Below are 26,811 nucleotides of genomic sequence, written 5' to 3' on the forward strand. Positions count from 1 at the left end.
GTGGTGTAATGGTGTGGGGGATATTTTCTTGGCACACTTTGGGCCCATTAGTACCACTTGACCATCGTGTCTTCCCACAATCCACCTGAGTATTGTTGTTGACCATGTCCATCACTTAATGACCACAGTGTACCCATTTACTAATGGCTACTTCCAGCAGGATAACGCGCCATGTCAGGCAGCTCAAATCATCTCAGACTTGTTTCTTGAACATGACAATGAGTTCACTGCACTCAAATGGCCTCCACAGTCACCAGATCTCAATCCAATAGAGCACCTTTGGGATGTGGTGGTGATTTGCATCATGAATGTGCAGCCGACAAATCTGCAGCAACCGCGTGATGCTACCATGTCAATATTGACTAAAATCTCTGAGGAATATTTCCAGTACCTTGTTGAAATTATGCCACGAAGGATAAAGGCCATTCTGAAGGCAAAAGTGGGTACAACCCAGCACTAGTAAAGGCTGATTTATACTTCTGCGACAAGTATAAAAGAAAAAGAAACTCAACACAAAAACATAACATAACTTCCTGCCAGCTAGGGTTTCGGGTGTGTTATTGTAGAGCAACACAAACAGCACGCAGAAGTCTAAATGCAGAGCTATGCGCAAGGCAGGCGCCGTGGGTCACATCGATCGCTCAACACAGAAGTATAAACCAGCCTGAAGGTGTACCTAATAAAGTGGCCAGTGAGTGTGCATACAATTCTGTTGTTGATACGCCATGCAGTATCTGATTTAAGCTTAGCATCTTGAGCTAAAGCACAAAAAGTTGGAAAATATACACTGTTATAGTCAACTCTTTTATTCTCAATAAGTTAAACAACAATTAGTAGCATCAAATGTCCCTACCACAGTTAAGCATTTTGCATTATTACACATTAATAAAGAATTCATTTTACTGTGAAGCATACATTTGTTATGTATCATTCCTGGTTTAAGTAAAATGAATGCAAAATACCTCAAATGTACCAGGAATTCTAAAATGAGTGTGTATATATATTTAAAATTAAAGACATTCTGATATTCATTCATTTAAACTTTCAAAACAACAAAGTATAATTGTAATAAAGAAAAATTCTTTATATAGCTTTCAAATATCTAGATGCCAGTATATGCACAAAGACACATACTGTACAGCAGCAAATGTCCTTCTTCTTTTGTTAATTTCATGCACACACATGCAGTCATGCACACATTTATATTCTCCATCTGTCGTGTATGATAATGCATGTGGTTTTATGACATGGTTCTATCTGTCACAAGGTCACCCATTTTGTTCTGCCCACAAACCTTCTGCGCCTTTCACATAGGAAGTAGCATCTAGTGTGGTATTAAGCCACTTCCTCCATGCAACAACTATCTGGGAGAGACAGACAACGCTGAAAGAAACACACCCTCACCCACTCAAACCAACATGCATGTTTGACCAGGCACAACCTTGTGAATCATTTGAACGATGCTTTGCTTGTGTGTATTTAATTAAGCTCTTGCTAAAATAAGACAATATTTAAGTGAGCTTCATCTCGAGGGCACTTTCATTACAATTCAATTTGATATAACAGACTGAACCAAATGCTGACATCAAATCAAACAGCCACAAACGACTCCTATCACAAAAGCACAAAGGTGGAGAGAAATAGACGAGAAATGGAGAATGAGGAGGCGTCGGAACACATCAAAATATACAGAGCAGCTAAAATATGACAATCCTCACCAGTTCAACTGATCCATAGTGTTTCCGGCTGAATTCTCCTCTCCTGCATCCGAGATCCTCTGACGCTGAGCTGAAAAACAGAGCAGATGATCATTCACAATGATTCATACAGTTTTAACCACATGCCCTGTTTCAGACATCTCTGATATAAAGCAATATAGAAAGAATTTACTTGATTTGACATTAAGCCATGTCAGTCTATTCATTGTTTGGCAAGGATAAGCTGAAATGTTTTAAAAGGCTTATTTCCTAATGGGTAATGTTCTGCTATCTGATTCATTTCAACTTGTGATAATGCAAAGAGTACTAACATTTGCAATGTCATGACTAGAAACCTGCATTATAAAATGTTGAAGCCCCGCCCACTTCTGTTCACGGCCACGTAATGTCACAGTCTGACACTTTCTAAGTGAAGTAGTTTCAGATTATTAGAGAGAACCACATGCTCAGTGACTCAGCTGACAACATCACACATCTTCCCAAAACCTCTGAGATTTGCACTTAGTGAAATCACTTCACAGGAAGACCATGCAGGCACTGAAGGCGTGAAATTTTTGCTGCTAGTAGTTTAACAAAATAGCTAAGTACTGGCAGTTTTTAGGAAGGTTTGCAAAATAGTCCGAACTAGTTGAAAACAATAAAATGGCCGACAACTCAAGAACCATAAGCTTTAAAAGCACTCTTATAATAAAGATGCCAGGAAGAACCAATAAGGTTTTTTTTCACAGTGATGCCATAGAGAATATTTTCCCCAAAGACCTTTTTAGTGAGAAGTCCTTTTTAATTGAAAATAAATAATTACAAATCTAAATCTACCAAAAAAAAAAGTGGAATTAAAATATTTCAAGAATTTTAAAGAGGTGGTCCAGAGTGTATTTTAAAGCTTGCTTGTGTTCATGGGATGCAAAGCAATGTGTGCTCATGCTTCATTTGAAAAAATAAAAAATAAACAAATAAATCACATTATTTTTTTTCATATATCCTACTTATACTGCTACTCAGCTAACATGAAACTGACTCAAATTTCAGTCAGAGTAGCCGAGACAATGCAACGCTGCTGAAGACTGGGTGTTTACAGTGATTTGATGGATAAATACGAGTCTGTAGCTAAATTTGTTAGCAGTAACAAATAGCATTTCCTGTTGTTTACATCCTTGCTACAACATACCGTTAATGCTAGACACTATGGACTTAATAAATCAATATTAACAAATGAAAATACTTACAGGTTGTGGCTCACAATCCACAGCTTCTTCTATTATGGTTGGAGCAGCTCCTCCTTTGAGGAGGTTTAGCTAAATCCAGCACTGAACTGGGAGAGATTCAGGAAGCTCTCCTTTGTCAAATTCTAAAGCTATTTTTTTTATAATTCTCTGTAACATAATAAAAATATATTGTAATTACTTCTGTCTTTGTGTCATGTCCTTTGGAAGCCCCAAATACAGAAACGGATCAAGCTCTGTGGAAATAGCAGCATTTGGACGGCATTTTAGCTTTCGCTGCTATAACATTACAGAGCCACTGGCCACATCCCTTTGCTGCGCAGGGTATACTGTATGCACGTGGTGAATTAGACCCCTTAGTTTTTTCGCAATTCCGTAATTGCTGAATCCAATGCAAAATTAACAAAAAGTCGCACATTTTTGCTAAATTCTTAATTTAAATGCAAAATAATCACAAAAATGTCAATTATCTCATAATTCCAAACCACATAATCAAATTATATTTATTTCAGTTTGCAATTAATTGTTTTACATGATCTATAGATGTTGCATACGCAGAACACATGATGATACATTTGAGTGTTTCTTGACAAATGACGTTTCATCTGCGCCCTCACAATCTCTACATTACATGAAATGGGGGCAGGGGAGTTTTCAACTTAAGCAGTAAGCAGTAAGGAGACACAGATGAAGCGCAAGTGATTTACATGTGTAGTCATAGCAAAGATGATGGACATCTTGTGACGCGAATTGGGTGTTTTGTGCCCAAGCAAACGGAGCAGTGCAACAGACAGTTGAAGATGAGATGCCACTGGATGTGACCGAATTGAAGGGTCTTTGTGCTTTACATGTTTGGCTGGTATTATGGTGTGTGTCAAGTGTGTCAAGTTGATAAATTATTCAGTTTATCTCTTTCCCAGCAGTTAACAAGAGAAAATGTGTTTTAGGTGTATTACGGTAGGGGAAGCCCTAACGCATGTCCTATGTGTGGCCATGTCAGATGCTCCGGGGAGTGAAATGTGAGAAAAAGTAAGATCGTGGATAAAAATAAGAATAGTACAACCTTCCTTTGGCTTAATCCCTACCGTTTTAGATCTGTTTTACATCTTGTCTATACAATTGATCAAAATAAAGAAACTTTATTTTTATGATTTGTGTCATTGTCATTGTTTCAGATTGCACACATAACATGGTAGGCAACCTAATATATAGTTTTTACATTTATATATACATTTTTATTCGCAAACTTTTTTATTAACTTGTTATTTTAATCGCAAAAAAATCATAAAAAGCTACGGGGGTCGGATGTATGCGTGTAACCTAAAGGGTTTGTGATCTTACTAGCCTAGATGTATTTTTTTTTAGTCCCTAAATTTCGTTCGCTGGCTTTACTAAGCTAGCTCTGTAAAAGTCAATGTCTACCTTTGCATTGAACTTTGAGCGTATTACATTCAGAGATGTTGTCACAGATGATGTTCACACATCTTACACATGAACTAAAATTTAAAATATGACATCGTAGTGGACCACCCCTTTAAAGGTTCTTCTTAAAGCCACTTATGCCAATGAAGAACCTTTACTTTTAAGTTATTTTTAAGAAACGCAGGTGTATTTATATGGCAACAGATAATTATTATATTCTTGTTTTCCAGCAAAAGTAAATGCATAACTTTCATCAGTTACAGCTGGATAATTTCGACTATTATTGCAAGTAAGAAATTGTATCTACTGTTGTATGATAAGTACAAACAACTTTATTAGTTGAATTGAATGTTTTTTTTTTCTTAAAAAAATCAACAACTAGAAATATAGTAGAATTAATATTATGCATACTTAAAGGGGGATGGATGAGTACAAATCTGAGTACAAGGTCTGATCAGAACTGCATGTCACATACTATAAGATCACCTTCAAAAGGCACTTCCAAGTGAAAACTTTTATGGAAAGCAGCCGTAGTTACTTTTTCAGCCCTGTCCCTGTCTGCCATTGGCCAAACAAATGTATAGTTCTGCCCACAAACTCATATCACAAGTGTAGCCCGTGTTATGTCAGCTTGCGATGTTTATATAAAAAAAGTCAAGTTTTGATTACACCATTGAGTCACAGTGTTTACTTTTCAGGTGCATCAGCCTACGACTGGCTTACTTTTGGATGTCAGTGTATATTAACTGCTATATGAGAAAGTATTTCAACATAAAAAAGTCTACACAGTATATACTAACACCAGCTTTAATAATGCTGCTATTTTTACTTGTGATTTTAGCCAGTCAAGATTTAGTGCTCCTCAAATTATTTTCTTTTTCAAAACATTTGCTCTATCGAAAGCAATATTTCCTCCGACTAAGGCTTAAACAATTTATATGCTGAACGCTAACATTTATTATAGACATTTGACTTCAAGTGCATGTAAATGGTGCATGTGAGCAAACACATTTCCTCTGTGTGAGGACTATGATTACATTTCCATTAGTGCAGAATGCAGCTAAGAATGTCTTTAAAGACAGCAGAAGAGATTCTGTGCATAGCGTGCACGTGTATATGGAGTTAAAAGAAAATCTGTAGACTTCTAAACGCATTTTAGTTCATTTAATATGGTACATCTGTTAAATGACTCTTGTATTGTTAGCTAAAATATATATAGAATAACCCAAAGTATTTACTTTTTTCAAATCTGAGTTCTGCATGTGCAGATCCCATGTGGGAATGGTTATGAGCAATATACTTCTGATCACGAGACTGCACATGCATTCTTTGATTATTTATGTAGCTTTAGCAGACTTTTAAACATAGATGCCTCATTTCCTATTCACTGCTGCACGTAATAGTTCATAGTGGGGGAAGGGAGGGTATGGTTAATTGAAACAAGAGAAAATAAAAATCTTAAATGAGATACAACGTTGATATCAGAAATGACCTCATAATCCTGTCAAAATGACCTACTGATGAATTACAGTCACTTCTTAGAAACACATTTTATGACTTGAAGAACGTAAAGGCAAAATGTTTGACATGGAAGACGTGGAAAGAACAGAATGGCTCCTCGTTAGATGATTTACTGTGGCTGAGGGTTTGACAGAAAGATTTAGTAAACACCCCAAAGGAGAAAACAATGAAGACATCTTAATACTCAGAATGGCTAATTGTTTCATTCATATCTTAAGACAAACCTTTGATTGTTGCTCACATCTGAATGGCTGTGTTGATAAAAAAGAGAATAATCTAAAGGATGTCAGATTTTTTCCCCACACAAACAAATCCCATAATGATGATGACGATAGTGGTCGTGCTCCAGCGGATGACTGTATTTGTGATTATGATAATGATGACAGCAACAGCATGACATAATTAGCGTGGCCATTACCCTCTGGTGCTACCGCGAAACCAAATACGGTCAAGTTTGTTCACAGTAATCACTCCTGTTATGCATCTGCGATAATAATTTAGTGATAATGATCTGGCATGATATATCATGTTTCCAATGATGCAGAGCACAGTGCCTCAGAAATGTTCCAGACCGAGCACCTCTGATGTCTTCCCACATGACCATAAAAAAGGTTACAAGGGATGATGCCACAGACAATCTGGCAAACAAGCATCTGACACCGCAATCGTTAACAACAACATCACCGGCCCTCGAACTTCGACTTTCTCATTATGCGCCACAACACATGCTGTAGAAAGAAAAAGCAATCGCATTGTTAAAACAGATTCATATAATTAAGCCGACTATGACTGCAGCAAGAGTTCAAAGTACTTGACTTTGAAAATATGATAAAATAAAAACACTTTAGATATTGCAAGGAAGGAAGGAAAGAGAAAATCACTTAATTTAATTGAAAGCTGAACACGTTGGAGATAAACTATATACAGAACTTGAAGCATTTTTTTCCAGAGATTTGTGGCTATAACTAAATAACTGTCTAGCTGAAATATAAGTCTATATGAATGGCAGTGGTATATTTTGCCAAATGCCATAGGTCAAGAAGAGTTCAAAGAGGCCTATGTGTTGTATTGTTGTGATGACACATGATCTGTCATGCTGTGCCAATGGATGTGTGTGTGTGGATCTGTTCCATAAAGCGAAAGATGTGTCAGTGTGATACACTACATTAGCTGGAACTCGTCAACAGGTCCTGCACTCAATGGACAGCTTCATTATGCTGTCATGTAAACAATTGCAGAGTGACTCGCACCTCAACACGCACCTCAAATTACCGCAGATTCGCTGCGGTCTTCAGGAAAACCACCTGCTTGCGGACCCATTTTACTATGACAAATGCAACTTAAACCGTCACCAAACCACATTTGGTTTATCCATCCTTTCATTCATATTTTAATCAGACAAACCATCAGTTTGTCAAACCATCAGCAGTGGCTGTACAGCGGCGCATGGACGTCTACTCTACCGGGAGGCGCTCGCGTGAATAATTTACTGATTTTCCGTACTAGTATATCCCACTACCGCATATTGGGAAAGTCTGAAACATTGTTTCTCAGCATTGCATCCTATACGCCATACGTAAGATCAGGCACGAGAGGTTTCCTCTTTCTCAACTGAATTTAAGCTGAACACTTGAGATGCAAAGACTTGCGGACTTGAGGAACGCACACACACATTACTGCGGAGCTGAAGGGAAATAAGAGCGCAGCTGGTTCTTAAAGCGACAGTTCACCACTGAAAACACATTGTATCATTTACTCGCTCTCGGGTTGTTTCAAGTCTGTAGACGAGCACAGAAAAAGAAGGTATTAAACAAAATGAAAAAGTCAGTCACTGCCGACTTTTACTGCATCCTTTCCTACAGTGAATGTGTAGGGTATTGAAAATGTCATACTGCTTAACATGTCCTGCACGAAAATAAATAGACTACAAGGTTAACACTATGAGGATCTGCAAATGATGACAGAATATTAGCTTTTGGGTTTCTATGATTAAGACCGCAATATTTTAAATCATATACATATGCAAACGCACATATTTATAAATGGAAAGATTGAAATTCCTATATTAATTTAGCAAAAGCACGTTTTCAATACCCGCATCTCATATGCTGATTGATTGATCACTCTGGGAGGCTGCCGCTTGTTGCGCGTTGAAATGAGATGCTGTGAGTCTGTAACCCCCTGATGCTCATGCAGACAAAATAACCTCCAACAAAACAACATCTGATATATCCCAATGTAATCATCGATATCTATAGCCATAAACAGGTATAGAAAGTGAATGCTTTACCGCTGGTTGAAACTCAACAGTTTGTTCGCTGCAGGGTCTGCACCGCTCATGGCCCCATGCGATGTTATTCTCTCCCGCAGTGCAAGTTCTTCTGTCTCTCGCCTTTTTTCTTAGTCTTCTCTTTCAAAGAGATAGATTAGTGACCATCATTGTCCCTACAGCTGCGTGTGCCACTGTTCCCCTTCATCGCGTTGTCTGTGTATAGGTAGCGCGTTTCAGTGGCTCCCTTTCTTTATGCACCTGATGGACGCAGTGGTGAGTTTCATGTGGACACACAGGACACACCTCGAGCGTAACTGAACATTCAAGAAGCAGATTCTCGTGGACTGGAGTCCCCTCACGGCCGCGCGCCGTGCTCGTGACCGAGAAAATTCAGGTGGGGGAGCTTGTTAACCGCATTTTCACTGTCTGCATCTGTATGCGTGTGTGCGTTACCAAAGCATTAGACCCGCCGCAACTTAATTAAAGATGGTAAAATATTAAAGCAGATATGAGCAGCAACTGGCCAAGAAGAGCACCTCAGCATGCACAGTGTCGCATTCACATATACACATGAAGAAACATAGACACTAAATGAATAACAAAACCAACATAAGCACTTTATACAAATAGGCCTATCTAATTACTACAAAAAATACATTTAGTTTGTATGTGATAGATGCTGGATAAGTTGGCGGTTCATTCCGCTGTGGCGAGCACAGATTAATAAAAAGACTAAGCCGAAAAGAAAATGAATGAATGAATAATTGTATGTGACAGTTTATACTGGGATCTGTGAATCCTATTCTCCTCAGTTATTAGGCAACACATAACTCTTAAAAATAAGGATTCTTGGAATCAATGGCTCCATTAAAAAACATTTAAAAAGTGGTGGAAAGACTACTGAAAAATCATACTTGAGTAAAAGTACCATTATTTGCCTAAAAATGTAGAGCATGAAGAGTAAAACTATCTATTGTAAATATTACTCTAAGTATGAGTAAAAAGTAGACTTTTTAAAAGTACTCAAGAGTAGCAAGTATTACACTGTAATGGCCCGTTTCCACTGTGTGGTACAGTACGGTATAATACGGGTCGGTATGGGTCACCTTTATTAAGCTTGCTTTTTCACCGCCAAAAGAGTTTTTTCCCCACACAAATAAATCCTATAATGAGGATTTGGTGGGCATATGGGCGGGTGTATGACAGAAAGTTTCAGACAATGTCATTTTTACTGGGGGAAATGTCACAGTAAAGCCGTACGTTTCATTCACATATCAAATGAGAAACACTTCTCAAAAAACAGTTGCTTTATGCATATAATTATTTGTGTTTAAATGTTCATGACTAACCTTTCTACCAACATGATTTGATTACATGTGCACACATAGGGCTCAACCTGTGTACATGTGCAGTGCACATGCCTTTTTAGCCTTGGATAGAAAGTGCCCTTCCAAAATGATCTAAAGTGCCCCCGTTACAACCCCCCCATGTAGCCCCTTATAAGAAAGTAATTCAATCATTCCGAGTTCATAATAGTGCAAAAGGTGATGATTGATGCTGATTTTTTTCGGTTTCTCCTTCGTTTTTTCATGCTTCACTCTCTCGTTTGTCTCTTTTTTGAAAGGATCAGATATCAGAGCGCTTCAATGATCATGCACACTCTATTAATACCAAATCAAAAAGTTTGTTATTTCAATTATAGACAGCTAGGGCAAGCGAGAAAGACAAGCTCATAAAACAACAACAGGAAACAGCAGATTTTGTTTTTTTTGGCTTTGTGGCTGTTCATCAAGACGACGGCAAGGTTTGTTTGAGCTTGGGCCTACCATGACTTGTTATTATATGGATTATTACGGTGTAATGTCTCCGCTGTGACATTACATCTAAAAATGGCACTTCCTTTGTTTTCATTCTCCTGCTTCTGCGAGTGACGTATCTCTGTAAACCATTAGCGTTCAGCTGCTTGTCTAGCTTCGCCTTAGGGTACCCTTTCGGCCTGTTGGTATCCTTTCCAAAGGGTGGCAAAGTGGTATGGTACGGTTCACTTTTAGGTACCCTTTGACAGTGGAAACGGCCATAAAGCACCAAACCGTACGGTACCGTACCACTTAGTGGAAACGGGCCATAAAAAGCTGATGCATTTATATGTAAATTATTTGTGGATGTGTGTAAACGTAACATTCTGTAGTGCATTTAGTTATTTCCCAGCAGGCACACAACGTCATAAAACGTTAATATTAGCTTAGATTTAGGTTGTGATGTCAGTTGACCAAAAAATCAACATCTAGCCAGCGTCTAAGGACAATGTTATTTTGATGTCCAATAACGGCTTCAAATGACAATGATTTGATTTAGGTTGCGTTTGAAAGTTACCAAAACCCAATGTCAAGCCAACATCTTACACCAACATCATATTGACCTCAAACACTGACATTTATTCGTGAGGTATGCCAGTTAAAATCCAACATCTGGTAGACATCATAGCGGTAACGTCCATACAATGTTAAGCTGTAACATCATTAGACATTGAATTTAGGTTGGACGTTGAACATTGATGTTGGGTTCAGACGTCAACCCGATTTTTTGTTGTTGTTTTCAAACAAAATGCAACGTCCCCAAGATGTTGGGGTACAATGTCAATCAGACGCCATGTTGACTTCTTGTGCCTGCTGGGTGTTTAAGGCCATTTTGGTCATCATAGAGTAAACATCTGTCATCTTCTCATCATCTAAACAGTCTCTGGGTCAATGCATTTACTTCCAAACAGTTTGCAGCAATTATAAATCGCTAATGTCTTCAAAAAGTTCATTATGATGCAAATGATCTCATATGGGCTATTTGATTAGACAGGAATCACAGGACTGATTTTTCTAATCCCCATAGACAAAAAATAAAGTAGTAACTACAGGTTGAAGCAAAGTAGTGGAGTAAAAGTTCCGATACAGTACTAAAAATGTACTCAGGGGAAAGTACAAGTACACCTCTTTAAAACTACTTAGTAAATTACAATTTCTGTGAATTACTACTCAATTACAGTAGTTTGAGTAATTGCTTTTCAACTGCACAAAAAATGATTATTTATGGTGTAAATAGGATATTGGGTTTTTAAATATTCATAATGCTGAGAAACCATTCTCTTAAAAGTTCTTTGAGGAACCTAAAATGTTGTAATCTCAGTGAAAACCCCATTATGGAACCTTTATTTATAAGGGTGTATTTTAAAACATAAAATAATAATATTGATGTTTAAGGCTAATATATTGCTGTTTTTGTTATTAATATTATTGTTATTATTATTATTGATTATGTTAACTTAACACTTTTAACTATTTTTTTGTGGATCTCAAGAATTGTGTTGTTTTAGCTCAATTCAAATAATAAATAAAAAATAAATTAAAAAATATTGTTTTTGTGTCTAGTTAACTAATCAATTTTACTGTTTTACAGAGTATATGTCAGAGTATAGTTTTTCTCTCTCTTACAAAAACACTTTGTAAAATATTTTAATTGGAATATTTAATTTAATTTAATTTGCAAAGTGATTTAAAGGGTGAAAGATAAATATTAATTGAGTGCATTCATTGAAATACTGACCAAGCATAATTTTATGAGCAAAACCTCATTCCATGTCTGTTAGTTTTGCTGTCAACATCATTTTTGTGGCATTTACACAGCCATTGCCGATGGTGCGTTGAACAGCGTGTATCGCTACCCGAGATCATAGTGCTGTAGAGCCAGACAGCTTCTCATTAAGACGCTCATTTACATTAGAAAGATTCAGGCTTGCATGATTTTTAATAATGTCACAACTGGTGATTGTGACTTACAGCTGCTTCATCGTGGCAAAGGAATAAGTGTTTCTACCAGCTCTGTATGCAAACGCATTGCTTTATGAGGTGAGTCGATGCAAATGAGGATAACCATAATTTTTCCACTGGCTTCCTTTTAAAAGGCAGACGGAGCAATAGCCATATATGTTTGCATATGTGTGAGATGTGAACGCGTGCATGTTTTGACGTCTGTCTCTATGCTGTGCACTTTGAGTTCACATAATGGATTGAAAACACAGAGCACTAATGACAAGCATCCTCTTCTTCTATTTTTGTGTTTCTAGACAGTGTTTTTTATGACCCTAAGATCTCATAACCTTCATTCTTCTTCTTGCTGCCCCCAGGTCTACCCATAATCCTCCTGTCTAGCACAGAATTGAGGGGCGCAATGAGGTCATTGTTCAGACAATAACCTTTTCTTCTCATTTAATCTCTCTCTCTTTCTCGACTCACCCTCACTGTCTGATGATGTCACACACTCAAACACATCTACATGCCTGTTCTGTTCATTACACGTCTCCACAACACTTTAAAGGGCACCTATTTAAAACCTTTTTTAAGATTTACGATTAGTCCTTTGTGTCTCCAGAATGTGTCTGTAAATTTTTTAGCTCAAAACACCCATCAGATTTCTTTATTATAACTTTAGGAAAACAATATGTATCTGTTTTTGTTGCCTGTGCCTTTAATGCTAGTTCTCCCTGCCCACCGTTCCCACGTGCTAGTCAGAGTGTGCCTCAATCTCCGCCTCATTTGCGTCAGATAAACTGCACAGTGACTGACATGAAGCACAGCTCATGTAACGTTTGTGAGAAATACTACAGTTAGAACTTTCCCAATGATTATTTGATGTATTTGTTGTGGACTTAATGAGTCGATGAGAATGAGTCACACACAATGTTGTTACAAAGTTCACATACATACAGGCGTGCTTATGACGTAGTGCCTGTTGTTGGTGTCCCTGGGGGAAATTCTCAAGCCGACAACAACAAGTTGAACAACAAGTTGATTAAACTGGGCTCGGCTCATTCGTAAGCACCATTTAAAGCCTCCATCCTCCCGGTGTATTTTCTGGAGGAGTTGATGAACTCGTAGAGCTAGGTTCACCTCTGAAAGGATCTAATGGACTCGGACATGGCTCCAAATGAATCAACGCTTTTTTTAGCCTTCCTAAAGCACATAAACACAGCTATTCCCTCAATAAAATCCATTTTAGCCATTTAGTAACGAAGCTACAGTCACTGGGCAGACAGAAGCCCTGCCCATCACGCGAATCTGCGTCTATTGTTCAGTGAATTTGACATTCAAATGAAGCAGATTTAATGGGCGAATGAAGTGAGTAAACTCAAAATGTTCATGCATCTTTTTACGTACAAATAATTTGATTTATCCGCAGTCAGTGTGAACACAGCATTTAAGAGGGTAAAATTGCTGTAAATTGTTACAAACATGCACTGTTTTAAAAACGTTTTAAACTTCACATTTGATGAAGATTGATGATCACAGTGAGCTAAACAGGTCTTTCAATCTCAGTTGCTTTGCGCACACTCTTGTTAATATGTCTTGTTGATATGATTATACTTGTTACTACAGAGATGTTAATACACAGCTGTCAATCAATTCAGTGGGCGGAGATACCGCACTCCTATGTCAAGTTGCAGTGGGTCTCAAAATAGGAGGGATTTACATCCTTATTAAAACTTAGTGTGTTTATATCACCCCAATATGACTGTGGACACACTATACCTACACACAGTTCTGTTCAAACAGCTAACAAAAGATGATTTTCATCATACAGTAGGTGAAATGTGAGAAAAGAATGTGAGAAAAACGGAAAGAATGTGAGAGAGGAACTTGGAACTGTTATTTTGTTATACTTTTTTTGTTACAACTTTTTGTTGTACTTTTATTATTATATAGTTAGAACATGTACTTCATTTACTTAATTATTTAAATGCAATGAGCTTGATGAAATGACTCTCTTTTTAAAGGAAGATGAACTAATTGCTTTAAAAGCAACCAGTTTATTAGATTTTTTTTAAGTATAAATCATAATTCCTCGTGTTGCAGGAATTAGGAGGTTTGCTGAAGGTGCAGCTGTCGTGCAGCGAGGTGTTTGCTTCTTTGATAAACTATGACAGTTTGTGTTCAATGAAAAGTAAGAATGATTAATAAATCCATATGATACAGTCCTTTAAAAGTGTCGTTGCATCTTCAGTTTCGTGCTTAGGTGTGCTTTGGACACTACAAGCATACCGCGCCAAAATCCAACCGAACCATGCTCTGGCACACCTCTTCCAACCGGGCCAAAGACGGCCAACTGAACTGCGCCTAGGCCTGATTCGGAGCACTCACACTTGTCAAAGAACAAGTAAAAAGGGCCAGTACATGGTTTGGATAGCATAGTGTGAGTGCACCCTTAAACATTAAGTCAGGATGCACATTGACTATGGGCAGTACAATATATTGCAATCACAGTCAGAACTGCGACACACAAGTGTTGTATTACCTATTGTAAAAGTGCCCTGAACTGATGCGGAGACATTAGCAAACAAAATAATTTCTACAGTTTTTTGGTGTTCTTGGAGCTTTATTTGATTTCAGTTGAACCAATGCTTTTGGTTCATTTTCTGGATTTCTGAAAGCTTGGGACCATTGCTGTCTGTGGAAAGGAGAGAGCTCTCGGATTTCATCTAAAATATCTTGCTTTGTGTTCTGAAGATAAACAAAAATATCAGGGAATTGCAAAGACATGGAGTGAGTAATTAATGAACTAATTTAAATTTTTGGGTGAACTAAATGAATCCCTTAAGGGCTACGAGGAAGAACTGCGAAATGTAAATGACAGAAATACATCTATTCGTATCTTTTGTTTCGTCAGTTACATCTACAGTATACGCCACTCTTTTGCATTTATCTTATCCTAATTTAAAGCAAACAACTGTGTAGTTTTACCTCTACTCATTATAAAACATTTAGGAATGACACACATTTAAATAGGTGAGTGAATTCCCTAAATTATTGTTTATTGTGTTCACAACAAAGACTCACTCAGGAAATCGGATAGTGGACACTGTTATAAACCTTTATGAAGTGCATAGTTGTTTTTTGCTGTTTTTGAACATTTTATATTTATTTGTTTAATTTAGTTTGATTATTTTGCAATTTGAAAAAAAAATGCCTGACAAAATGTCAGATGTACTTAACTGGAAGGTGAATAACAAAACAAACTGGGTTTTAGATATAATTTAGCCAGTATGTGGTGTTTGTGTACTGAAGGGTTTGTGTTCAGGTTTGTGCGCACATGCTTTTGTGCCTGTTGGTAACCTAAACTCTTTTGTCTTGAGGCTTGTGGGTATTATAGCACCAAATGAAATGTGCGGTTGGGCACCTCATTGTCAACATAAGGGTTCAAATTACAGGTGCAGTAATCACATACACTACCACACATACACACGGTACAGAGGAATATTGCACAACAGTTAATACCATAATGACATTTTTTGACCGCAGCAGCACATGCAGAATACTGATGCTAATGACTATAAACAACAGCCAGGTGCATGGCAGTCACATCAGAGATTTAAAAATTCTGCTCGTGATTGCAAAAAGAAGAGCAGCATTCGTCTCACATTGGCTCTGCTAGCTTAATAGCACATTAGACAGGACTGTGCTTTGTAATGCTGTAATTGTTAAAGAGCTGTACTTTGCATGCATGGTCAAGAAGAATGAAGCAGTGGAATACTGAAAACAGTATTTCACTTTCAGTTTACACATGCCATCCGTTTAAAACTATCAGCACAACAAAAGAACTGTCACTCATCATTTTCTTTTTGTCCCTTTATTAATCAGAGTTTGCCACAGTGGAATGAACCACCAACTTATCTAGCACATGTTTTATGCAGCGGATGCACATCCAGCTGCAACCCATCTCTGGGAAACACCCTTATACTCCCTTTTACAAACATACACTTCGGACAATTTAGCATAGCCAATTCACCTATACCACATATCTTTGGACTTGTGGGATAAACCGGAGCACCCACCTATTATATATGTCACTACTACCCACCTATTATATATGTCTTAATCGTACATAATTCTACATTAGTTAAGTGTACAGTAATTACATATGTATTATCAAAATAAATGTAAAAATTAGTAACGTTTTTAAAAGTTTTCAAATGTAAATCAAAATTTTAACATTGAAATGCTGAAAATTATATAATTTCAGCATTGATATCGCAATATGCACATCCACAATAGTCACATCACAAAGATAGGCAATGTCCAGTCTGAATTATAGTTGACCAGGAGCCACATAACTGTATTTAATCACTGTATTTATATGGAATTTATATGATTTATGCAAAAATGTTTTTTTTTTATACTTAAAACTTTTTACATTTCAAAGTGAAAACAAGATTATTTCACTTACAGTACATCACTGGGAGATAATTTCCTTGAAAAAAAAATCTTAATTTAATTCTTCTGACAGTGAAAACTAATTAATACATTTACTTGGTCTCAGAATGTTTTTCATATTCGGACTAGAAACAAGACAGCAAATGGAACAAAAAAAAATTGTTGTTATTATTGTCATTATTATTGTTGTTATTATTCATTTCTTTTGAATCTGTTGCTATTCATCATCTACGTTTATTATCTGTTATTTTTTATTTGTTGTTGTTATTATTAGTAATATTATTATTTCTATTTTGCTGAAAAAACATTTGTTATGGAAATTTGTCTGTTTTGTAGACAGCACATTTATAAACCATACTTGTCAAAAACTTGTGAAATTCCAACTTTTTAACCCATTTGGTGTTAAGTGAGTGATGATTTCATGGCCACGTTTGATTGAGGTATTCCCACTGTTGGATATAATAATAGTAATAATAATGTTATGAAATAATTAGCCATTTTATTGCGTATTTTACTTGCCTGGTTATGTTTTGGCAGTACAATTCTTATGATTGCTATTTATTTAATTGTTTTTGTATTGATTATTTTTATGTGTCTTGATTCTCTGCAGTGTTTTCCTGGTAAAGGTTTGAATAAAACGAAAAAAATCCCATGGGGACATTTTTTTTCTTTCTTTTGAAAATGTATGAAGTTTTATGTGAGGATTGTATTTAGAGATGTACCACAGAAATCAAATTACTTTCAGAATTCAGCATTTCCAGATATTTATGATAATCTGCAAAAATGGATTTTAGTTTCAAAAAGTTCTAACATCCAGTGGCTGTCCATACTGTCTTATTTACACCTAAACAAAGCCTATTAGCTATTCAGAAAATAGGCCTTAAAATCTTTCTAAAGAATGAAGCGGTAGCAATCTGTTTCCAGACTTTGCAAAGATTCTGCTGTTGTTGTTGTTGATGATTATTAGTATAACATGAATGCTTGCAAAGTATATCACACGCAAAAATGCAATTTACATACTGGAGTACTTTTGCAGATACAACAGCAAGAAATTCCATTCTGTGAATGAACTCAGTTGATCTCTTGTTTAGCCTCACTGACCTCTATCAGTGCTGAGCAGTGTATGGATTCTGAAAATCTCATTTGGAATGCCCAAATGAAATCGTGAGGAAGCCTCACACAAAACGACAAAGCCAAAAATATGTCACCTTTACATAAATTCTATTTTTAGCTTTGGTATTGTTAGCTTTTATTATAGTATAATATTCTAAATAGTTATACAGAATTATAAATTATATAATATAATTATATAAAGAGTTTGCTATGTTAGAATAAAATAGCAGAAGCTGAGATTTCAGCACAAATACACATGGCCGTTGCATTAGAGTGTTCCTAAATATTCTAGTTATTAGTGACAACACAAAAATGATATGACCTTAAATAACAGTAGCAGACTTTGTTATTATAAAATTATGCAATACAACATGAGCAAGAGTGATTTTCCTTATTTATTAATGTAACAACACAGGATAGCAATTTCCCCTGTGGCTCTTAAGGCAATTTCATCTCAAATGCAAAGTTTACAGCCAATATTTCTATTGTGCCTAATATATCATGTGCTACTGTTAAGACCCTTGGCAGTTTTCTTTTGTGTGTAAAATATGACCCTTTCCCCAAGCCAAAAAATATCTAGCCTCAGTTCAAATGCTTTCTATGAATATGACAAGAACAGTATTAATCAGAAGTCTTTCCATAATACCAGATTAATGGGACGGTATAGCTAAATTCAGACCCCTTATTCTTGTTTCGTAACTAAAAACATGATACATGTACAGTCCTAAAAACAAATAAAAGAATCTCTCTCTGTGGAACTGAATTTGTTTTTGTATTTAAAAGGAATGAGTATTTGCATTGCCATTGACTGATATAGGACCTGCTTGGCTTCCACTACATGAATTTGACAAGCAAATATTAGATATACAGACATCTGTTCAGCTAAAGTAAGATATAGTTAATAGGCTCATTAATATTAAATCAATGCACTCAATCAAAGTTTTTTCTAAATCTGAAATTCCAGCTTAAAATAAATCCAAGCTTTTATAAATTCTACATTTCAATTTCATCTTTGATTTCTCAACAGAACCTTACCTACTGGTGTCCTGATACTTAAAGCAGATCATGGGTGAGTCTCTGTCGCAGTAGCTTTTTCCAGGGGGGTTACAGGGAAAATAACCCTCAAAATGACAAAGTTCAAATCCTTGCAAAGGTAAAACTGCCAGTCCTCATTACAACAGAAAAACAATACACAAATTAATAAATAAATCCCCCAAGCTCATCAAGAGGATCCTCGTAAGTCGTAAATGCCATCACGCATATTGTGGAGCATCAGAAGATTTAAAGACGTGTAGGTCGATGGAGCTCCATGAACATAACGCTGTTGCTGGAAATTCTGCAATACGACCTGTGCTATTTTTTGAAGTATTTGTTCCTGTATGTGTACCTGAGAACTAGAAACGTGTTGATAGAAAATCCTCTAATAACACACCACTGATCCTCGGCTCTCTGACACACATGCACACACGCACGCTTACACACCTTGGAGAGCAAAGATCGAGTGGGCCCAAAATCACATGAACATATTGTGTGTTTGCTTGCCAAGTACAGACTTAAGCACAGCACGATCATTTCCCACATAGATCAGCCTTGATGTTAAACACCGTCACTGACATCATGCTATACAAAATCAACAAGAGCACAATCAACAAAAACACTATTGCTCCATTCGGTCAAGTTATTAAATTAACTATTAAATTAAGCGGTTTTAACTGGTACAATAAACTACATCTAATACGTTAGAGCTGTATTAAACCTGATTTCTGCTTACTTAAATTGTCATGTGAGTTTAATGCAAAGAGTAGGCATCACAAAAAATGGTAACATTTGACAATAACATTACATGAACAATGATGTATTAATATGTGACCTAAATATTACTTTATTGTGAATTAATGATGAGTTAATGCATGCGCTAATCATTAACTAACTTTAGCTAAAACATGAGTCACATGAGTTCATGTGTTAATAATATGTACCTTAATTACTTGTTAGTACATGTTGTTAATTAAGGTATTAATTAACATTTAAGTTTAAGCTAAATGTAACCAACATGAACTCATGAGCTGTTAATGTATAGTTATGTCATGACTTGAGTTGCACATCACCCTTACCTCATCCTTAACTCCTCAAGAACTTCTGTGTTTAAATTGTTCATGTTGATGTAGATAGAATACTTTTCTATTGTTACTTAGTATAAATGAACTAGTTGGACATCTTTAAGTTCATGAGTAGTTAAGAATGGGTTAATGTTGATGTGCCCCTTCAAGTAAAGTCATGATATAACATTACATTAACTATAATGTTTATAACTATACATTATCATGAGTTGATGATGGTTAAATTAAGCATAAACTAATGTTTTAATTACTACATTAATTACAAACAATCATTATTATTATTATTACTATTATTTCTTTTATTTAGCCAGGAGATCACATTGAGACAGTACTGTCTCTTCTTCCAGTGAGAACTGGTCAAGATGACAGGCAGCACATAACGTTTCACATAAAAATCACAAAAACAATACCACAAAATCACCATTTATAAACACATCAGACCCTAAAAACAATTACAAGTATCCTTTAAGATGTTGAACAAAAGATGTTTAAACGTACTCAGAGTCGGAAGTGTGTCAAGATTAAGCCTATTTTGCAGATCATTCAAAGCCCTTGGTGCATAAAAGAAAAAAGCATGTTCGCCAAATTCTGACAATACCCTTGGGACTGTTAGATGAATACTTGAACCAGATCTAGTGTGTTGGTTATTTACGTGAAATGTTAACAGATTAGAAAGATAGGTTGGACATTTACCTAAGAGAGCCTTTAAAATAAATAAGTACAGGTGTAATTTTCTCCTTTGATTTAAAGATAACCAGTCTAAGGAAACATTTAAAATTCCATGATGCCATGTGAATACCACTCCGCTTTTCACTTTCATCCGCGATGTACTATCCCCACCAGAGGCACCCCTGGCTGCAGGATAAACAGAATCTAGTTTTCTTAGTAGAGCAGCGGCTGCGTGCATATAAAGATGATCACCATAATCCATTATAGACAGAAATGTACTCTCTACAAGTTTCTTATGGGCCTTATAAGGAAAACAATTTTTTGACTGGTATAAGAAACCTATTTTTGTCCTAAGCTTTGTTAGTAACTTGTCAATGTGTATATCAAAGGCTAATCTCTCATTAATCTAAATACCTAGATGTTTGTAGAGCTTACTCTTTCTGTTTGAACATCATTCAGATTTGTAAGTATCTGGTCTGTTACCTTAGTGCGGCCACGGCTAAAAGTCATATATTTAGCCTTTTTTGACTTTAAAACCAATTTTAAGTCCTGCAAAGTACACTGTAATACTTGAAAAGCATTCTGTAAATACTGTACAGCTTGGTTTAAGGAATGTGCCACTGTATATATTATTGTGTCATCAGCAGACAGGTGTATTTTAGCTGATTCTATTCCATGACCTAAATCGTTAATATAAATAGATAATAATGAACTAACAAATAGTTAAGGTAGCCTTTGTTTACACATCAACTCACGTGATTTATGTTGTAGCTAAGTTCTCGATTATCACATGCATTAAACTCATCATGAGTTCATAATAATGTTTAGTCTACATATTAATATATCAATATCCATGTACCGTTATTGTAAAGTGTTACCCAAGAAATTATAAAAAATTATCAAAATGATTAGACAATGAGTCTGTCAGCTCCTGAGGAAGAAAAAATAAAATAAAAAACACAAAGAATAAAAGAGCAGTTCTGACTATAAAGGACAGCAACCTTTTCTCTTATAAAACTTAGATGTCCTGTAGATGATCTGACCAATCACGACTTTGACACTAACATGCACTTTGCATATAAAGGCGCATCTGCAACTGACCAGCTGTGGCACAAATGATATGTCCTTTGGTTATGATAAAGAGTGGGGTCTAATGTCTGACAGTGCGACATTTTAAGCACCAGTCTGTGAACTGCTGGCATTTTACAGCAGATCAGACAGAGGGCACAGGTTAGGATAAACTCTCCCAGAGGAAAGATCAACACTTCAAAGCAAATATCCTTAAAAAATAAATAAATGATGTGAAAAAAATAGGTTGAGTATTAACAAAGGCAAAGTCTCTTATTTTATTGCTTAAATATTCAGCTGATATTATGAACTTAGCATGTAGAAATAACAAACGAGCTGGATGAATAGAAAGCAATACTAGCCATATTATGCTTATACTCTAAGCCTCTAAAAGGAATACTACAGACTGGAACAAATGGCCACCAACAGCAAAACTTCCACTATTTGTATTGTTCACCAAGGGGTGTCACATGTCATCCTTGGCAGGAAAAACACCACATCTTTTGCCCTTTTTTTGGAAACCAAAGGCAAAAATGCTGCGCATAAACAACTGATTTGGGCATGCAGCTAAGTTTTAAAACTGGCTCTTCATCTCAAAGCCAGTGTTTCAAATATTTTACCACAGTGTCCTCTAGTGGTGATATATGCCTGTTGCATACACTGATTACAAATTTCCTTTGATTAGTTGCCTTTAAAGCCATCTTTCCGCTTTTTTACTAGAGCAAGAAAATATGTGATCCAACAGCAGTGAGCTCTTAGTTTAATTCTATGTGACTGTACAAAAAGATCATTTAATATTTATTTGTTTAGACAACAAAATACCAATGTCTTACAAGAGATAATAAATCAATATTTGGTTTTTAAATTACAACAAACAATCCCATTTGTTGTTTTGCAGAACTGTCCATTTCTGTGGTAAAATAAAATCACACACTCCAGGAAGGCATTGTGCTGAAACGTCTGTGTTTTTAAATCACCCGATGAATGTAAAAGTAAAAAAATTAAAACAGTATGAAGCAATTTGATGAGTGCAATTCATTACCTTTTAAAATAAAATCCTCTAAATATTTTTTTTATTGTAAATTTTGAAGAAATGTCATTAGACCTTTATAGAATACACAAATATTACAATTTGCTCAACTCATACCTACAAAATCCAGAAAACCAGGACAAAGTGGCATTTGTCAAGTTATCCTGTAATTATTTCCGTAGCAACATATATACAGTGCTCAGCATATATAAGTACACCCCTCACAAATCTATCTTTTAAATTCATATTTTCTATAAGATCCTTTGCAAAATTATGTTTATTATATTAGTCAGCATGAACCCTAACAAACTAATCTAACAAAAAATTATTCAAACACAATTGTGTGTTAAAATATTTAATACAAAATTTAAAATGAGCAAAGACCTAAAGACACAAAAAATATATGAAGTTTTGTTAACATTTTGTAGTTTCTATTTTTGCAACATTTCGCTTGAATTTAAATGTATTATCTTTCTATTTCTATATTTGTTTGGTGACTAAAATAATATTTGTTCTGTTTTAAAGGGCACCTATGGTGAAAATGATCTTTTGTAAGCTGTTTAGACAGGATTGTGTGTAGGTATAGTATCACAGTCATATTAGAGTGATAGAAACACAACAAGCCTCTTTTTAAAAATTTCCTGACGTAAAAATAGGATCCAAATCCCTTCCATTTTGAGGCCCAATACAATATATGACATATGAGTGCGGTTTCCCCGCCCACCAAATTGATTGACTGCTGCATATTTACATGTCTCCTTGTAATGTGTATAATCATATCAACAAGACAGGACGTGCACAAAGCAACTGGGATTAAAATATCTGTTCAGCTCTCTGTAATCATCATCAAATGTGATGAGGAATGAGTTTTACAAGTTTAAAATGTTTTTAAAACAGTGCATGTTTGTCATGAATTACAGCAATTTACTTTAGCTTTACTTCATCACCACAGCCGTGTGTCATAACAATTATAAAAAAAGATGCTTCAATCACAGTTTGTTGACGTTAAATCAGGGTTATTTTGTACATTCACATAACAGATACCCATACAGCAGTGGATATTAACCTGTATCCTGTCACATTTGCCATGCAAAAACTGCAAAGTTAAACGTGTGTGCTGTGTGTTTGTGTTTGTCCACCATCTGTGTGTGTGCATGTATTTAGTAACGACATTGTGTGTGACTCATCGTTGCAGAAAGGCTTGAAGTATCACCACAACAAATACATCAAATAATCATTGGGAACGTTCTTACTGCAGTATTTCTCACAAACGTTACGTGAGATCTGCTTCCTTCATGTCTGTCACTGTGCCGTTTATCTAACACAGCCGAGGTGGAGATTGAGGCACGCTCTGACAGGCACATGGGAACGGTGGGCGGGGAGAACTAGCATTAAATGCACAGGCAACAAAAACAGCTACATTGCGTTCAGAGCAGAAAATTCCAATATTCTGGAGGCTACACTAAATAATCTGATGGGTGTTTTGAGCTAAAACTTTACAAACACATTCCAGAGACACAGAAGTCTTATCTTAAATCTTGAAAAAGGTAAAATAGGTGCCCTTTAAATTGGAAAATCTTTTTTTATTTAAATGCACCGAAATATATTACCTATATTCACAGAATATAACTGCTACATAGCATTTCTGATAAGTTTTGCTCGTTTATGTAGTTATTTTATTGTACATTAATTATTGCAATGTAAATATTTATATTTTTCTTCATTAAATCTTGTATATGTGAAGTTCCATTCCTAAAACTGCATATAACAAAATATTGAATATTTCAGTAAGCAAAGCTCTGAATGCATCTACAGTATAACTACATTAATCACTTACTGACAAAATATCAAAACATGCTCCTGTATAAATGATCAACTTGAAAAAATGGCCACCAGGTGGTGCAAGCTGTGTAAGCCATCTAAATGTATACACGCAAAACATGTGGAAAACATTTCCTTTACCTCTGTTAACAGTGAAAAAATAGTAAACTGCTTTTGCCAACATCTACCACTGTTAGTGGGCATTTCCCCAGTGATCCAGTGACTGTACTTCGTGCTAACTGTGATCAGTGAAAACTCCATGCTAACCATTTCAAAGATCCTTTGCCATCCTAAAACAAATCTAAGTGACCCACACTGCCAGATTTACTCTACACACACCCAGTGTGAATGCCCTTGTGGTGGAGATTTAACCACTAGTATTTTAAACCGTGGTCCAGCCAAAGGCAAAACTCCAAAAAGCTCCATCCATCCTACGCTGGGTGCGTTCCAGGGTAGCTAAAATGGGAAAAGAGTCTTTCCTAGTGAGGCTTCCTAGAGCGAAAAGCACTAATGTGTAGGTATGTGTCTTTAAACTTTAAATGGAAGCATATGTGGGCGCGGAATGAAAGTTTACATAGGGCTGTAATCAGAGCGGGACTCTTTCTTTTATTCTTTCGCTAGATTTCCGTCTATTTTTCTCTGCAAATGACGAGGTTGTGCTGGAGCTCATGCAGACGGCACAGCTGAGAGTGATTAGCGTTAGCTCTAGAGCTAGTATTATCAGATTGGTACAAACTGCAGGGCCGCCTGCTCTGAAGCAAAAGATTGAGCAGGAATGGCTGAAAATAGCAAGCACTAGAAATGTTCATTCTTCTTGCTAATAGTTTGTTCTCAGGCACAATCCAAATGAATCAAACGACATGCAGGAGATACTATGCAGGCACATGCTCAGGTTACTAGGGTTCAGCTGATCCCTGTACACACATTCACACGCTTTCAAGAACATAAACTGTGTGACTCAAGTGTCATCTCCACCCTGACACTTGAAATGTGACATGAACTTTCTCACTTTCATATCTGTGTGCATTACTCTCTCTGTTTGTATAGACCAGTGGTTCTCAAAGTGGGGGTCGGGGCCCCAAGAGGGGTCACAGGACAATGAAGGGGGGGTCTTCTGGTGATTTCCAAAAATCTATTTATTTTTATTAAACCAGAAGAATTTTTATATTTTATCCATAGTCTATTGAAAAGAAAACAATAGTCATTTATAGTCACTATATACTACTGGATATAGTTACTATATTAGCTTATAGTTACTAGTTCTATTGGATTGCGACCCCTGGGGTATTTACATTATATTAAAAACACAGCAATAATGTCAGATGCAGCAGATTGATTTTATAACACCGGGTTAAACTTGCTGGCACATTTACAGCACTGACATACAATGAAAAAAAATTCAACGAAGAACAGACTTGGGACTAATGGTGTGTGTGCGCGCAATCGCATGCAAGGTTTCTGTATTTATATCCACCTCAGAAGATATTGGGGGTCGCGAGTTACTGGCATTGTTTTTTTGGGGGTCGCGGGCTAAAAGTTTGGGAACCCCTGGTATAGACTACGGGGTGCAGGCTTGTGTTGGGTAACTTGTTTAGTTTTAATTTTAGGTTCAGAATTAGGGCAGGGCGATTTGGCCTAAAATCAAAATCTATATTAATTGTCGATTTTAACTTAATTACAATTTATGAGCGATTGTTTTATTTATTTATTTACATTTTTTGGCCTCATAGTTCACTGACATGTGAGATTTTTGAATGCACCCATTACTTGATTTTAAAATAATTGAAGGAACCACACACTATCCACTATCTATGATTATTTATTGAACATCAACGTTGAACAACTGGAATGAAAACACTTTTACAAAACCTGAAACAGTCACAAATAAATAACTTGCACTTTTGGAAACAAAATTAACTATATTCAACGTTTTTCATAATAAAAGTAGAAAATAAGCAGTATCTCTTCTAAATAAAAGAAAAAAAAAAGCCATCTGAAAGCATCTCTGGTGCAGCTTACAGTCGTATTCAATGTAGTGCAATTGTGCGATGTGTAGGTATATTTTTTGAGAGGTGTGCAGGTATGTGACCACGCAAAGGCTGAGCCGGACATTGCCCATGCATTCTACGCTGAAGTTTAAATCAGCCTTAATGGCACGGGGTCACATGACTATGGTAGGGAAAGTAATTGAAAAAAATTGACCTGAAATTTTGATCGATTATAGGTTCTGAATACTTTTCGATTAATTGTCCAGCCCTTTTAAGAATTATGATGTTTGTAAATATCATAATTTCATCATTTTAAAATGAAATATCTACAACTGAATCACAATGACAAAATCTTAATAAATAAAAGAAAAGTTATACATTTTACAAATTATTTTTAGATTTTTTGCATATAGTATGTACATTTGTGCACATGAAAGTTTGTTTGAAGGGCATGTTCACCTAAAAGTGAAAATTCAGTCATCGTTTACTTTTCTTTCTTTTCAAAGAAAATATTTTGTAATATCAGTTTTTTAATTTTTTTTGCTTAGTCAAAGCTTTTTTTTTTTTTGGAAGTCAATGCTCCCAAATGGT

General features: G+C 36.0%; 2 protein-coding genes across 16 annotated transcripts in view; one reads left to right on the forward strand and one right to left on the reverse strand.

Annotated features, from left to right (window-relative positions):
- The window catches only part of LOC141385840 (membrane-spanning 4-domains subfamily A member 4A-like), a 142,437-nt gene that overhangs the window by 72,401 nt on the left and 43,225 nt on the right, over positions 1-26,811 (forward strand). The window lies entirely within an intron of this gene.
- Positions 1-26,811, reverse strand: part of garnl3 (GTPase activating Rap/RanGAP domain like 3) — a 108,896-nt gene that overhangs the window by 71,777 nt on the left and 10,308 nt on the right. For 5 of the 12 annotated variants that reach the window (XM_005171887.5, XM_009301515.4, XM_009301519.5 and 2 more), the window contains 1 exon segment: positions 1,719-1,788. In XM_005171887.5, the coding sequence (XP_005171944.1) occupies positions 1,719-1,788 (70 nt within the window). 12 annotated transcript variants of the gene reach the window in all.

This window comes from Danio rerio, chromosome 5, assembly GCF_049306965.1.
Source record: "Danio rerio strain Tuebingen ecotype United States chromosome 5, GRCz12tu, whole genome shotgun sequence".
In the NCBI taxonomy this organism is placed as follows: domain Eukaryota; kingdom Metazoa; phylum Chordata; class Actinopteri; order Cypriniformes; family Danionidae; genus Danio; species Danio rerio.